The sequence below is a fragment of the Physcomitrium patens genome, chromosome 20 (assembly GCF_059467195.1).
Source record: "Physcomitrium patens ecotype Gransden chromosome 20, ASM5946719v1, whole genome shotgun sequence".
Taxonomy (NCBI): domain Eukaryota; kingdom Viridiplantae; phylum Streptophyta; class Bryopsida; order Funariales; family Funariaceae; genus Physcomitrium; species Physcomitrium patens.
The window spans coordinates 16,726,195-16,740,075 of NC_143429.1; the positions used below are offsets into that span (position 1 = coordinate 16,726,195).

Here is a 13,881-nt window from a genome sequence, read left to right on the forward strand (position 1 = left end):
AGTAAAATATTAGAAACCCTTCGAATGTTCAAAAGTAAACAAATCCAGCTCATTGCTGGTTATTTTCAATTGTAGGTAACACCAACATACTGAACTGCTGCAAAGCATGAATCAAACATGATAGTCACTTTGCGCAGATTGTGGTTAAAGCAAAATCAGAACGAATGTGACACATTGCTGACTTCATTCAGCTATCCACTTGGTCAAGTCATTAGTGGTACCATGTAAAAAAATAAGATGATGATAGAATTTGGTTAGTCACAACAAACCTGAACATCATCAGCAATCATTTGTTATAAAAAAATGAAAACGCAAGTATTAAGAGAAAGCCTCCTTGATTAAACTGAGTGTAGCATTCCATCAAAAAACATAGCCTTTTTAGATTATGATATCCATGAATGCTTCTTCATACACACGTCTGATAAGAACCTAAAACCACTTCCTACATTATGGCAAGAATCACAAAATACCGCCTGGTTAGTAGGCTTCAAGATCAACAATTTCCCTAGAATACAAGCAGAATTTAAGTACTATGATTCTGTGATCAATATAATTTGCATATTCCTACTGAATAACTTACTGCTAGACAACTGCTTTTTGTTACAGCTGATGAAAATATAACCATGAGATGTATAAACATATTCAAAGGATCTGGTTTCATTTCTGAGCTCCCAAGTGCTACAATTTCGTTGAGAAACACATGTGTTTCTTCATACAAAATTGTTCCCTCACTTTTCTATTAATTGGGTAATGAAAATCCTGCTTTTGCGATGCGGTTAACGTGGGCCAATCTTCAGCCAAAGAAAGAGGAGCATTAAACCCATAACTGGCGGTGCTTGAGCTGCAAACAAAATAATACTTCATATAGGCACAAGAGAATGCTGTCAGAACATCATTCGTAGCAGAAGATGTAAAGATCATGACGTTTGAGGGACGTCCAAGATGCCTACCAAGCACTTCTCCATCAGGAATTCCGCGTTCACCCATACGTGATACTTGTCTGGAAAAAACTTTAGTCAAGTCCTAACGCACATTACAAACACAACTATCATACAGCTTTCAAATGCGCAACAGCCGTACATGAAATCATCAGAAGATTCCAAATAATCAATAAAGCCACTATAACACAAAGTCAAAGTTTTCAAGCAACACGAGACAATAAAAAGAATGAGGATACTGAAAAGTGCTGTGCAGTCCCTTCCAGCTCCTTTCATGAGCATGTCTTTGCCTGACACCAATTAAAAGCACGCGCATAACATCCAATGAGACTCACAAACTTCACAGCAGAAATGACTCTGCGACATTAGTACCCATGCAATCATTGTCCTCCCAAGCATGATAACAAAGGTGCTATTCCTTTGCTACAGCTGCAGCACACTATCACAGCACACTCAAATTGACAAGAGCATGTTGCTCACAACTAGGTCAATCGCACATTTTGAATAATTGATTGCGATGCTCTAACCAAGGTTGAAGGACCAAGATTGCAACTGTTAGTAAAACCGGCCAATTCAACGACTTCAATATCAAGTGATTAAGCATTCTGATTATAGAACCATTCCATAGCGAACAATGCAAATTGAAAATTTGAGAGAACTGCAAACCTCCAGGGTGGAAGCGGATGTAAGGAGAAATATTGTAGACACGTCCTCGCAGCACAGTCCACGCATCCTCCTCGGTTTTGTGTTGCTTCACTTCCTCCATGGGTATCAATCTCTTGGGAGACTGTCCTTTTAAACCTAAACATATTGAGAGTACCAGCAGAGATATCAAGGCGGTGACGAAGAGGCACTAGTATCCAAAAGAATCATTCGCAAATCCGAGAGCAGAGTTGATCGTGAACGGGTGTGTGTGTGTGTGTGCGTCAGGGGTGGTTATCGAAGCGTCATTCTCTCACCAAGCATATCGTGAAAAAAATTCCGCGTGAAACCCGAAGCAAGTTTTCGTAATATCAGACCCAGGAGGAAGTGGTTCATTTCCACGGGACTCAACTATGGTACACCCTTGATGCGTCCTGCTAAATTGCATTTTGACCCTTTGAATTTCAACCACGAGATCTACCCCAAAAATCATGCTAAGAAGAACGATCGGGAGCACAGAGACTGACGAGAAGATATCATTCATGAGAACCTGAAGAGAAGAACAGACAGAAGGAGAAATTAATCGTGGATGTGGGAGGAGTGAGGAGCCTAGGGTGACCTGCTAGGTCTGGTTCAGTTTGCAGGAGACGGAGCCAGACCATTTGGCTGTAGCCCTTCTCGAGCGGCACTCGAGCGGAAGCGCGAGGTTTGGGCTTCGGGGGCGGCATGGTGGGCGGAGAAACGGAAGCGTCGTCACCGGGTGGAGGAGAGGAAGAGGGTTGGACAGCAGGGCCCATGGAGAGTGCGGAGAGGTGCGGGGGGGAGGAAATGGAGGGAGTTGGGGAGGGGAAGGAAATGGACGAGGAAGCAGATGAAGAAGCAGCAGAAGAAGACGCAGAAACAGAAGAAGAAGAAGAAGAAGCAGAAGAGGAGGTGGTGGTCTGGAGGTGCGAAGAGGAGGGGGCAAGCTGCAAGCTGAGCGTCATGATCGAACGGGAGCACAGCACAGCACAGCAAGCCACAAGGAAGAGAAAGGAGGGAGCGGAGTAGAGAGGGAGTGGGAAGGGGAAGGGGACGAAGAGGGAGTGGAGGGAAGGAAGGGAGCAGCATCAGCAGGACATGGAGCATCCACAGAGTGCGCGCAGCATCGTCGCAGCTAATAAAGCATCATCTGGTGTTGCTGTGAAACAACAACAGAGCAGCACGAGAGGAGAACCAGAGAGGACGAGGGAAAGACAGGCAAACAGGAAAAGACTGAAAGCAAGGACAGCCAGAGCTCTCCGCTCCCTTCCCCTTCCTCTTCCCTACTCCTCCCTCCCATCCATCCATCTCCCCATCCATATTCATGACATCCATTCATATCATCCGACCATCGCATCCATCTGCCTCATCCATCCTTTGTCTCTTTACTCGTTCGTCTTCCTCTTTAATCTGTTCGTCCATATTTTTCATCTAATTGAAAAGGCATTTTCAATCAAATGTAATAGTCTCCATTAAATATGTCCCTCTTTCCACATCGGCTAAATTTTAATTCAATTATCTTGATTTTCCGAGCACGCACTGATTTCAATTGCAGGGCCAAAATGTTGTGTTTTTATTTGAGAACCCGCATTATGTTATTCTTGATGGAAAACACACAAATCCATATATATACATACATACATGTAAATAACAAGATTTAACATTTGTATTCAATCATGTACTTATAAATCCACAGTGAAAAAATAAAACAAAATAACTAAATAAAGTTAACAAAACAAGATGTCTACTCAAATTCTGTTAGGCTCTGCTTTTTGCAAACTTGAAATTGACTGGTAGCTGTTACAGTTAATAAGTAGATTTTTTAGCAAAAATCCATATCCCATATTAAATAATACACTGTGATTCCTCGATCAGATGTTCTAATAGAGGTGTTTTGCCAGTAATTTTATTAGTATAGTTTAAACATCATTAAAAAATAACCTGATAATGTTGTATATATTGTGAAGTTATTTTAAATATTTAAATTAAAAATATATACATTGAAATAGGATAAATCTTTTAAATTTTCAAACCAAGCATTGAAATTGCACATAGTTAATTAGATTCCTTTAGTTCAAATATGAAACTTTCACTTTCTTAAATATAAGGTCCTTACATACCATACCCTTGCAACATAGATATACTTTGTTATTTTAAAGATTATACAATATTTTGTTAGTCATGTTGGTAGTATACCAATTATTCTTTCTTTGCATGTTTTTGTGTTGAATGAATATCACACGTTTCATGTGTGCACAAGTGTATCAATATTTTAAAAATTTACTAATACAGTGTTCACAAACATTGTGGTTATCTACTGACATACTATCTTAATAACATTATATATATATACACACACATTCACTCAGAAAATTTAGTTTTGTAAATGTAAATTTTAATTAGAATTTTAATTAGAATTATCATTTGTTTAATGATAAGAGCATATGTTTACGTATGCATGCATGTATATATATATATATATATATATATATATATATATATCTTAAATTTATTGTTATTTTTTAATTATAAAAAATCTGGCTTTGAGAATAATATACATGTATGCAGAGATAAATAGGTATCTTTGTTTGTTAACTATGTATATATTAAGTAAATGTACTTTACAAGGATTTTTTGTAAGATTTATTGTAAAATGTAATTGTAGAAAAAAAATATATGAACACTATCTCAAACAAATTTATTAGCATATTTAGAAAATCTTAGATTCTTGAGTTGTTACAAATAATAAAATATCAAATTAATGAAATAATGCAATAGCATACATATTATGTTTAAGAAAATAATTTATATATTAAGGTCAGATAGAATTCAAAAATATAATCCATGATATTGATTTTTACTTTTATTTTTTCGTAATGTCAATAATACTTTAAATGTTACATGATTAGATATTATATGTTGTGTTTTGATTGATGTTTTACCTTTATTTTTTTAATTTTTTGTTGTTGTGACATAATTTTTAAAAACAAGTTTGTCAGCAAATAGTTTCTTCCTTCTCCATAAACAAATTGGGGTCATGTTGCTTTAATAAATTACATTTAAATCAAAGCAAGGGGGTCAAATTCTAGCATATACACACTTTTGCTTATAAATACTTAAAGTATATAAAAAAGTACCTTTATTTTTTTTCTTTTCTTTTCTCTTATTGTTTTGTCAATATATGGGAGAATACAGAATGTATTATTTTCAATACTTATGATATCTTCTATATACATATATATAAATTCTTTTTATTCCATGGATATGGAATTATTGATATCTTTTAGTACATAGAAAAATTAGTTTTAGAAAAAAATTTATAGAGAAAAATATTATCAATATATTGCAAAAGTGACATCCTAGATAAAAGCTATTTTAATATTAAAAAAATGGTCAATTTTTTTATAAAAAAATAACATAATGTGAATATTTCTTAAATGGATGTTCTGTTCATAAAATCATAAGTAAGATTATGTTTTCTACAAATATGATTGATTCGTTCAAATATTAATTTTTAGTATTGACATTAAATATATATATATATATATATATATATATATGTGTGTGTGTGTGTGTGTGTGTAAATGAAGTATAGATTTTAGTTTATCATTTCCATTTTCTAATGTCTCTTCAATTCTTGGAATATTTGCATTGTATTAATTAGTTGCTTCATGTTTTTTTAATGCAATATTTTTATAGCCAATGCAGTTGCTCACGATGTATTGCAAGCAATTTATTGTACACACATTCCTAGTGGCTACAATTGTTTTGAAAAACCTTATCCAGATAATACTATATTGGACTACTCCATGCTACACTACAAACATTCTCCTCTTTCCTTGGTGGTAGCAGAGAAAACTAAATTGAGCTAAAATAAAAATTGACTTTATAGTAATTAAATGATGAGGAGTTTGAGAGGAGGAGGAACACAAATTCGACAAAAACAAAAATAAAAAATAAAGCAAATGGGAAGAACAAAACTGTAAATTGGTAATGTATACACATACAAAAGAGGCTTACGAAAATCATGAAACCATTCGTATAATCAGCAATATGAAAATCAAGATGCTGCGAAGAGGAAGAAGCCGTCAGGGGGAGGCCAGTAATGCTACTGTGAAGAAACTACAGACTTAAACAGCACACAGTGTAGAAAAATAAAATAAAATAAAAAACAAAACAAAAAACAAAAAACAAAAAACAGAAGCCAGGAAAACAGGAAAAAAGCAGCGGAAAGAATTAGTAACACAAAAATCAACAGGACACAAGAAGGACCAGGTATCAGGTTTCTTAAGCACCCTTAAAACTTTATTCTACCATTCCATTCTCTCCTTGTAATGAGAAACACTTGAGGGGAATCAATCAATTGGAGAGACAGCCAGACAGACACACTTGAATGTATGGGTGAGTTGGTACACCAGGAAACAAATCTCATGAGCTAGGGTGTCGATGCCCACTCACATCCTTACTTATGGAATACAAAATATACATATGTATGTATGTATGTACAGGAGCGGGTGGCACTGGTAGAGCCCACAGAGTTTTCATCCAACCTCGGCAACGGCGGTAGGCTCGGGTCTGGTGACGGGGTGGGGGTGAGGACACCCTGGCGCTACGCTGCCCCGCCTTGGTCCGCCCTGGTTCCGCCACGTCATCCATAAAAAGGAACCACAGTCAGTCAGTCAGTTAGTCAGGCAGTCCACGTAAGCGGTGCAAGCCATCAACCCCCGCTCCCGTAATGCCATAATTAGCCTCCCCTTCCCTTCCCTGCCCTGGTCTGGTCTAGGTGGTGCCTACTTGCCCTGTATTTGCCGTGTCGGGACTTACTAACTTACTTTACTAGCTTACTTTACTTTCACTTACTGCTGCCCCGCTTTCCACTGTGTTTCTGGCTTCTTTTCTGGCCTCCTCTTCTTCTCCTGTTTCTGCTTCTTCTTTCCATTGCTCCCAACCGCTTCCCTGTGCTCGTCCTCCACCTCCTCCCTTTCCATTTCAACCTCAGCTCCCTCTCTCTCTTATTTCTGCTTGCGTTGCTTTGCAGGTTGGCCTTTCTCCCTCTCTGGCTCTCGCCGCGGCTGCGCTACGCCCCTCGTTGTCGGACTTCATCGATTCTGCTGCCTTCACCGCTTTGTGTCCTCGTCGTCTCTTGGATTTCCTTTCGCTGTAATCGATATTGCCTGCTGTATTCTGAAAATCATTCTCGGTGATAAGGTGACGTGTTCCAACAAAATTGAATTGCATCGAGAGACAAAAGGGTCTCGTGAATCTTACAATTGTCTAGGTTCGCCAATTTTTTTGTCGATGGTGTCGTGACTTGGTTCAATGTCACGTTGAGCATCCTCGTGACTGTGGTCTAAATTTATTCTTCTTCAGCTCAGCACTGCAACTCAAATATGCGGTTCTTCAACCGCTCCGCCTCCTTTTGGTGTGAATGTACGGCTGGTTCTGGTCCTGGTCCGATGGTGTTAAGAATGTTGGAAAGCTTCTTAGAATCGCAGTATGCGTTATAGATTTCGTAAATTGCCTTGTTTCGATCATGTGTCTGAATGCTTTTAAATTTTGGTGACCTTTGAAAGGTAAGTTAGATTTAACATCTCCCATTTATTTGCTGAATTATCAACACTGAATTACTTAAATAGTGAAAAGCAGTGCTTGAGAATTTAATGTTTTTAATTCTATCCTGTACATTTGTGGGGTTGTTTTAATCGACTTGAATGCCAAGTTCTGAGGAGGAAACGTCAAGTTCTAAGTCTGAGATTTTTTACTTGAGGGGTTTAGTATGGTCCTTTTTATGCTTTTGAGAGTCTTTAGTTTGCTGGACTCAGATCTTTGCGTAAAGCTGAGCGAACATTCTTTAAGATGGTTGATAGGGGTTTATGGTTCTATCACAAACCCGTATCACAGCAATTTGGTAATGTCAAGTCTTCTGAGTAATGATTGTCTGTGACGAGGCAGTTGTTCGGGTTTCAATCTCGGCAATTATAATCTCAAGTCCTGACAAGGATTTCCACACTTTGTCTATTCAAATTCTATTGCTAGATAGTTCTTGGGTAATTTTTCGCCTTCTGTTGCCCCAACATGAAAATGTTTGTGCTTCAGTGAAAATCTGCAGACGTCTGCTTTACTAACCGAACACCATTTGTGTAACAGACAGAGAGATTTGAAAAGAATGCCTCGCATATTGAGTTGAATACTATGTGGCGGGCTGCGGCACGATATTTCAAGAGCGAATTGTTGCATTGTGGAGGCAGCAGGTCAAGGATTGCGCAAGTTGACTTATACGCATTGGCGCAGCATAGGCTATTGTGTTCTGCGACAGCGGAAGTGCAAACTGTCGACAGACTTTGTGGTAGCAGTTCAGATCATATATTCTCACCTGACTCCTCCATCTTGTCACAGCTAAACACACCTCTGGAAGACATCCTTGACGCCGCCCTCCTCGGTGTTGTGTCTAGATATGATAACAGGGATTATTTCAGGTCTTTGAATCCTTACCGTAGTGCTGTGTTTTCAAGCACTGCTGAACCTGCTGAATATATTGGATATGGAGATCCGTATGAAGGAACCGAGGTTGATTATGATGAAAGAGGAATTGAGTTCTTTATGTCGGAGCATGCTGGCGCAGCCGTTGAAGCTAAAGAAATGGAAAGGAAGAAGGGTCATAACAAGCTCCAGGAACTTCGTCAGAGACAAATAATAAATGAGACGGAGGCATGGACAAATGCAGAAGCTCAATATGAAGAATTTATAGCGGAAATGTGTCGAAAGAAACTTGCTCCGAACTTGCCGGCCTCCCAATTGCTTCTTCTTGGATGGTATGAGCCTTTGAGGGATGCCATCGCAGAAGAGCAGCGAGCTTTCTCAGAATTGGAGTTCCGTGGTGAACGTGCTTCATATGGTCCATTTCTGTGCCAGTTGCCTCCGTCTCAGTTGGCGGTGATCACGATGCATTGCTTACTGGCATTAGTCATGAGCAATGAGAAGATGGGGTATGTTAAAGTCATTCAGGCTGCTCTTCACATTGGAGAAGCGGTAGAACAAGAGGTAAATTAGGGTTGGTGTTGGGTGGTTTTCTTTTCTCAATTAAGGTTAAGTATGTCCCTTTACGCGAACATATCAAAGGCCTCCGTTTTTAGTTTGAACCGAACTTCATTCTAACACGGAGCGGCTTATTCGCAGGTTCTGATTCGTAAATTGCGGATAGGCAAAGCTAAGAAGAACGAAACGAAGAGGAAAGGCATAACAAAGGATGATGGAATCAGTACCATAGAGTCTGGCAAGGTTGAGCTTACTACCAGCCCGGAACTGCCCACTCAAGCTACTGGAATGCAAAAATTGCGGAAGCTGAGATTATGGAGAAGTATGTTGCAAAAAGCCAGCGGAAGCGACCCTTGGGGTCCTACAATTTATGCAAAGGTTGGGTTTTTGAGAATGCATTTAATTCCGAAATTTTTCGATGCTTTGTTTGCTAGCCAATGTTGTATATTTGTTGCTGATTTTTTATCAGTTCAAATACATACTTAGCTCTGTTACCTTATTTACTACACGAAACTAGGTTACTTTTTGCCTTAGAAAATTCAACTACCCTCTTAAATTTCAAGTAATGATGTTCAGGTGGGCAGTCGATTGTTGGAGCTTTTTATGGAGACTGCAGTTATACGAGTTCCGAGCGACGATCCTCACGTTGATGCTTCTTTCGAGCCTGTTTTTCAACATACAAATAAGAAGTTTGTCTGCACGAAGTATGTAGTTCCTCACCATCAAAAAAACATTTCTATTGGATCACATCTACGTTCTTGTACAATTTTCTGTAGGTTTTGACGCGTCATGAGTTGATGTTGACTTTAGTATTAATTACATTTATGTTTATATTTTATTTTTACTTTTGCAGTGGCAGATCATCTACAGGTTTTGGTGTTGTGGAGTGCAATCCTTTGGTCCTAGAACAAATAGACAAGTCGGTTAAGTACGTGATAATGCCGTATATGCCCATGGTTTCAAAGCCCAAGCATTGGAAGGGGTGAGCAACTGTTGAAATTTCATAAACCTGCTGTTATTTTCTTGACACTGAGTCCCTGAAGGATTAGTCCTAATCTTCATTACCCGGTCATTCTCCAGGTTCCATGATGGGGGCTACCTGTTTCTTAAGTCTTCGATAATGAGGACTCATGGTTCGAAGGAGCAGTATGATATCTTCAAAAATACTCCTCGCGAGAATATGAAAAAGATTTTCCAGGTACGTGTTTCATTTAACTTCAGAATGCCCATCTATCTTTTATTTGTTTCGGTGGATAGTGTGTAATTCGAGCAACATGCTAATGGTTCCTCTATCGAGTGTTATAAGTTCCCAATTGAATGTCAGAACTAAAGTCCCTATTTTGTGTAGGCGCTGAATGTTCTCGGAGAAACTGGATGGAGAGTGAACAAGCCAGTTCTTGCTGTGTTAGAGCAGATTTGGAAAGAAGGTGGACGTTTAGCCAATTTGGTAGACGCCGAGGATGTGAGTCTAAAATTCATATCAATTCCTTAACTTTGCTTTTCGTTTTCAGCTGTAGCTTTCGACAGAGTAACGTGACTTTTTTTTCTCTTAGGTTGATGCACGTAGCTTTCACGGACTTTGAGGCATGCCTTTTCAGTTCACAACCTGCTTTCATTTAGTCTTTCTTACACAATGTATATTTCCCTGATTGCGACGTCTTGTTTGCATGAAGGTCCTTGTGCCAGCTAAACCTGAGACCAACAACTTGGATGAGCTAAAGAGCTGGAGGAGGGAAGTTGGAATTGTGAAGCGCACTAACTACGAGCGGTACTCCTTGCGCTGCGATGTCGAGCTTAAACTTGCTGTAAGGATTGCGCATGTATACCTTGGTAATAGATACTACGTGGAGAATGCTTCGTAGAGCAGAGTATAGGAATCATACCTCAGCATCTTTACGTACACGAACAAGTATTTTCTAGGGATTATTCATTTATATTGGATTTCTCACACAGAAAGTCGTGTACTCTTATGACGATGTTAGTGGCGTCAAACGAGCATCATTATATGGAGTAGTGTAGTTTTTTTGTGGAGCTAATTTTGTATGTTCTTTTAAGGGTTATGTCATGTGACCTTTGGAAACAACGTTTAGTTGTGTTGTATCGTGTTTCGTTGGAATAGTGTAAGCTTTACTATGAAGTTGTGATTTGTTTACTTTAGTCTGGAGTTTCTTTCTATTTGTATAATAGCTAACAAAAGTTTTTCGGGATGGTTAACTTTGGTTTATCACAGGTGGCTAGGAAATTAGTGAATGAAGATGCATTCTATTTGCCACACAACTTAGATTTTCGGGGAAGAGCCTATCCTATGCACCCAAATCTTAACCACTTGGGATCAGATATGTGTCGTGGAGTACTTGAGTTTGCGAAGGGAAGACCACTCGGCGAAACTGGTCTGCGCTGGTTGAAAATACACCTTGCGAACCTTTATGGAGGATCTATTAGCAAGTTATCATTTGATGCACGAGTTGCTCATGTTGATACCCATATGGATGATGTTTTCGATTCCGCTGAGAATCCTATGAATGGAAATAGATGGTGGCTAAAGGCAGAAGATCCTTTCCAATTTTTGGCTGCTTGCATTGATATACGAAATGCTGTTAAGTCTGGGAATCCGAAGACGTACAATTCATTTCTGCCTGTTCATCAGGTGAGGTGCTTTCATGAACGCTCTCAACCTATTGTATTTGTTACAGTAATCCCACCCATGGGGAGTTGCGTTCACATTCTAACAGACATCTGGTTATGCAGGATGGTTCATGTAATGGATTGCAACATTATGCAGCCCTTGGGCGAGATCGGGTACGGGAATTTTTCAAAGTTATTATTTCTGATTTAGAAGTTTCTCATGTTGATGTTTATCGAGCACATGTTGCAATCATAATTTAATCCTTCTTGCAATAGGTGCTTATCTTTTTAAATTGATCATCTTGGTTCTCCTCTGTAGAGGGTATGAAACTCAACACGTTGCTTGAACTTACAGATTGGTGCTGGGACTGTGAATTTGTTAGCTGGTGACGTACCTGCTGATGTCTACTCAGCTATTGCAGACAGGTATAACCTTCTACTTGTTTTCACAAATTCAGTAGTTATGATTCTCATAAAGCCTATTTTATCTTCTGTATTTTCTGAATGGAATTTTTAAAGGATAATTACTTCATGTCCACAGTTCCAGGTCAGGTGACTATGATATTGAGTGGTTTGGACTGTATCTGGTGGTCGTGAAATTGCAGTTTCACAGTTTTAAATTTTTGTATTGTTCTATGGATTGGACAGAGTGCACCGGACTATAGAGAAAGCAGCTCTGAAGAACCCCGAGGCCAGTAAACATGCAGCGATTGCACGGGTTCTACTTGGACAAGTATGTGTATGCATTAACGTCGTGTTTATGAACATGTTCAAGAATTTGTGCGTTTTAGCGGTGCTGCTTGGTTTAAGTTTTTTGTGCCTAAATGTAACGACCTTCTTTTATCTGTTTGCAGATAGATAGGAAGCTCGTAAAGCAAACTATAATGACATCAGTATATGGTGTTACGTTTGTGGGTGCACGTATACAAATCTTGAATCGCCTCAAGGAGCGAGGCATTATACAAGATGGTGGTGAACTATTCAAAGCTTCTGTTTATGCTGCTAAGGTGAAACTCAACTGTTAATGTGATACCCTTCCTTGAACTCAAGGCTTTGATTTGGCCGTTCGTGCTCCAGTATGTTTTATTTGTTTTAAGGAACCAACTTGGGATTGGGATGTACAGGTAACGCTTGATGCCTTAGGAGAGGGCTTTAGGGAGGCACGATGCATCATGAACTGGCTTTCCGAATGTGCTCAGGTAGGATAACTCTTACTGAAGTATTGTACCTTCTAAGTACAGCTAAGACATTGTCTTAGCTTGCAGGCCTGATTTCTAGTTTATTTGTTGATTTTACTAACATTGGTCTCAGTGTTTGTGCTACTAGTCATGCATGATGTAGGTAATATATCAACCATCAAAGCCAAAATATTTGCTAGGATAAGAGTGCACTTTGGTCTATTGAATAGGCGTGAATTTAACTGATCTAGACCATCAATTTTCTGTTCGAGTTTTGGAAGCACCTGTGAAGCTTTTATCCCTCACCAAGGTGATACTTCCTTTGTAGATCATTGCTCATTCTGGCAATTCTGTAAAATGGACTACACCGTTGGGGCTTGAAGTGGTCCAACCTTATCGGAATCCTAGTAGACATCTGGTATTGACAACCCAGACTCTCTTTTCTACGCAGATACGGAATAATCTTGTGTACTCACTACGCAAGACTTGCCTTGAGAACTGTATTTAACTCTGTTAATTCCTATGCTGGAAACTTTTCGTTGGAGATAACTGATGCCATGTGTCTATATGTTCAGGTGAAAACTGCGCTTCAAGATCTTCATATTAGGTCAGTTGATGTTGACAGCCCAGTCCTGAAAACGAGGCAGAGAAGTGCATTCGCTCCTAATTTTATACACTCCCTTGATAGCACCCACATGATGTTGACTGCACTTGCCTCCAATCAAGCGGGGATTTCTTTCGCTGGTAGGTTTCTTCCTGAGTAAATATTTGAAACAGATCAACTTTTCTTAAAATGTATTTATCCAAATTTACCATCCTGGTGATTGCCTTGACCCCTCGAATAAATCGAAAATTCTAGTAAAATATTTTCCCACTTTGTCTAATCCTGCTCAGTGGAGGGACGTGTTGTAGGGGTGCATGATTCCTTCTGGACGCATGCAGGAGATGTCGATGTTTTGAATAAACTTACACGGGAGAAGTTTGTGGAGCTGTATAGTTATCCCATTCTTGAAAATGTGAGCAATCACCCTGTGTAGCTTCTCAAGCATGTGTAGTGATGATTGTAAGGGCAGTTTTTGTTATGAAACTGCTCAAGGTTGTTTCTACTCGATTTTTACAGAACTAGTCGTTTTCAAAATATGTCTTTCAAACAAGTGTGCTTATGATAAAAACATCTGATTTTTTTTTTTGTTTTCTTTGCTTGGTTGCAGTTATTGCTAGGGTTTCAGAGACGTTATGCTGACTTAACTTTTCCTCCAGTCCCTGAACGTGGAGTCCTGGACATCAGGGAGGTTCTTAAAGCCCCATACTTTTTCAACTAGATTTTCCATCTTTACAATCCACAATTAGTACCGACAGTGTAGATAACTTTAATTGACTTTCATTGATGTTAGTGCAAGTGTATATTATTAATTCAAGTGAAATATCTGCTCTCTTTGCAA

At 39.0% G+C, this 13,881-nt stretch overlaps 2 protein-coding genes across 2 annotated transcripts; one reads left to right on the plus strand and one right to left on the minus strand.

Moving 5' to 3' along the window:
• Positions 1-318: 318 nt before the first annotated feature.
• LOC112273433 (cytochrome b5 domain-containing protein RLF) lies at positions 319-2,842 on the minus strand. Its single transcript, XM_024502216.2, has 4 exons — positions 2,200-2,842; positions 1,605-1,739; positions 1,178-1,228; positions 319-1,000 (listed from the first exon to the last, which is right to left on the minus strand). The coding sequence occupies exons 1-4, from the start codon at positions 2,564-2,566 to the stop codon at positions 918-920; spliced, it is 636 nt and encodes a 211-aa protein (XP_024357984.1). The 5' UTR covers positions 2,567-2,842; the 3' UTR covers positions 319-917.
• Positions 2,843-6,541: 3,699 nt separating this feature from the next.
• On the plus strand, positions 6,542-13,881 carry LOC112273432 (DNA-directed RNA polymerase 1B, mitochondrial). Its single transcript, XM_024502215.3, has 18 exons — positions 6,542-6,809; positions 7,749-8,642; positions 8,778-9,014; positions 9,213-9,340; positions 9,490-9,618; positions 9,717-9,834; positions 9,985-10,098; positions 10,310-10,441; positions 10,867-11,283; positions 11,385-11,435; positions 11,617-11,687; positions 11,910-11,994; positions 12,116-12,268; positions 12,386-12,460; positions 12,768-12,857; positions 13,015-13,183; positions 13,352-13,455; positions 13,651-13,881. Exons 2-18 carry the CDS (start codon positions 7,794-7,796, stop codon positions 13,759-13,761), a joined length of 3,033 nt encoding a protein of 1,010 aa, XP_024357983.1. The 5' UTR covers positions 6,542-6,809; positions 7,749-7,793; the 3' UTR covers positions 13,762-13,881.

Bases quoted from the DNA above. Each gene is read 5' to 3' on its own strand.
- LOC112273433 (XM_024502216.2), bottom strand. From the start codon at position 2,566: ATGACGCTCAGCTTGCAGCTTGCCCCCTCCTCTTCGCACCTCCAGACC. The intron at 1,740-2,199 runs GTCACCCTAGGC...CAATATGTTTAG, and splicing joins AACTGAACCAGACCTAGCAG to GTTTAAAAGGACAGTCTCCC. The intron at 1,001-1,177 runs GTATCCTCATTC...AGTTTTTTCCAG, and splicing joins GGACTGCACAGCACTTTTCA to ACAAGTATCACGTATGGGTG.
- LOC112273432 (XM_024502215.3), top strand. From the start codon at position 7,794: ATGTGGCGGGCTGCGGCACGATATTTCAAGAGCGAATTGTTGCATTGT. The intron at 10,442-10,866 runs GTAAGGATTGCG...GGTTTATCACAG, and splicing joins ATGTCGAGCTTAAACTTGCT to GTGGCTAGGAAATTAGTGAA. The intron at 12,461-12,767 runs GTAGGATAACTC...CTTCCTTTGTAG, and splicing joins GGCTTTCCGAATGTGCTCAG to ATCATTGCTCATTCTGGCAA.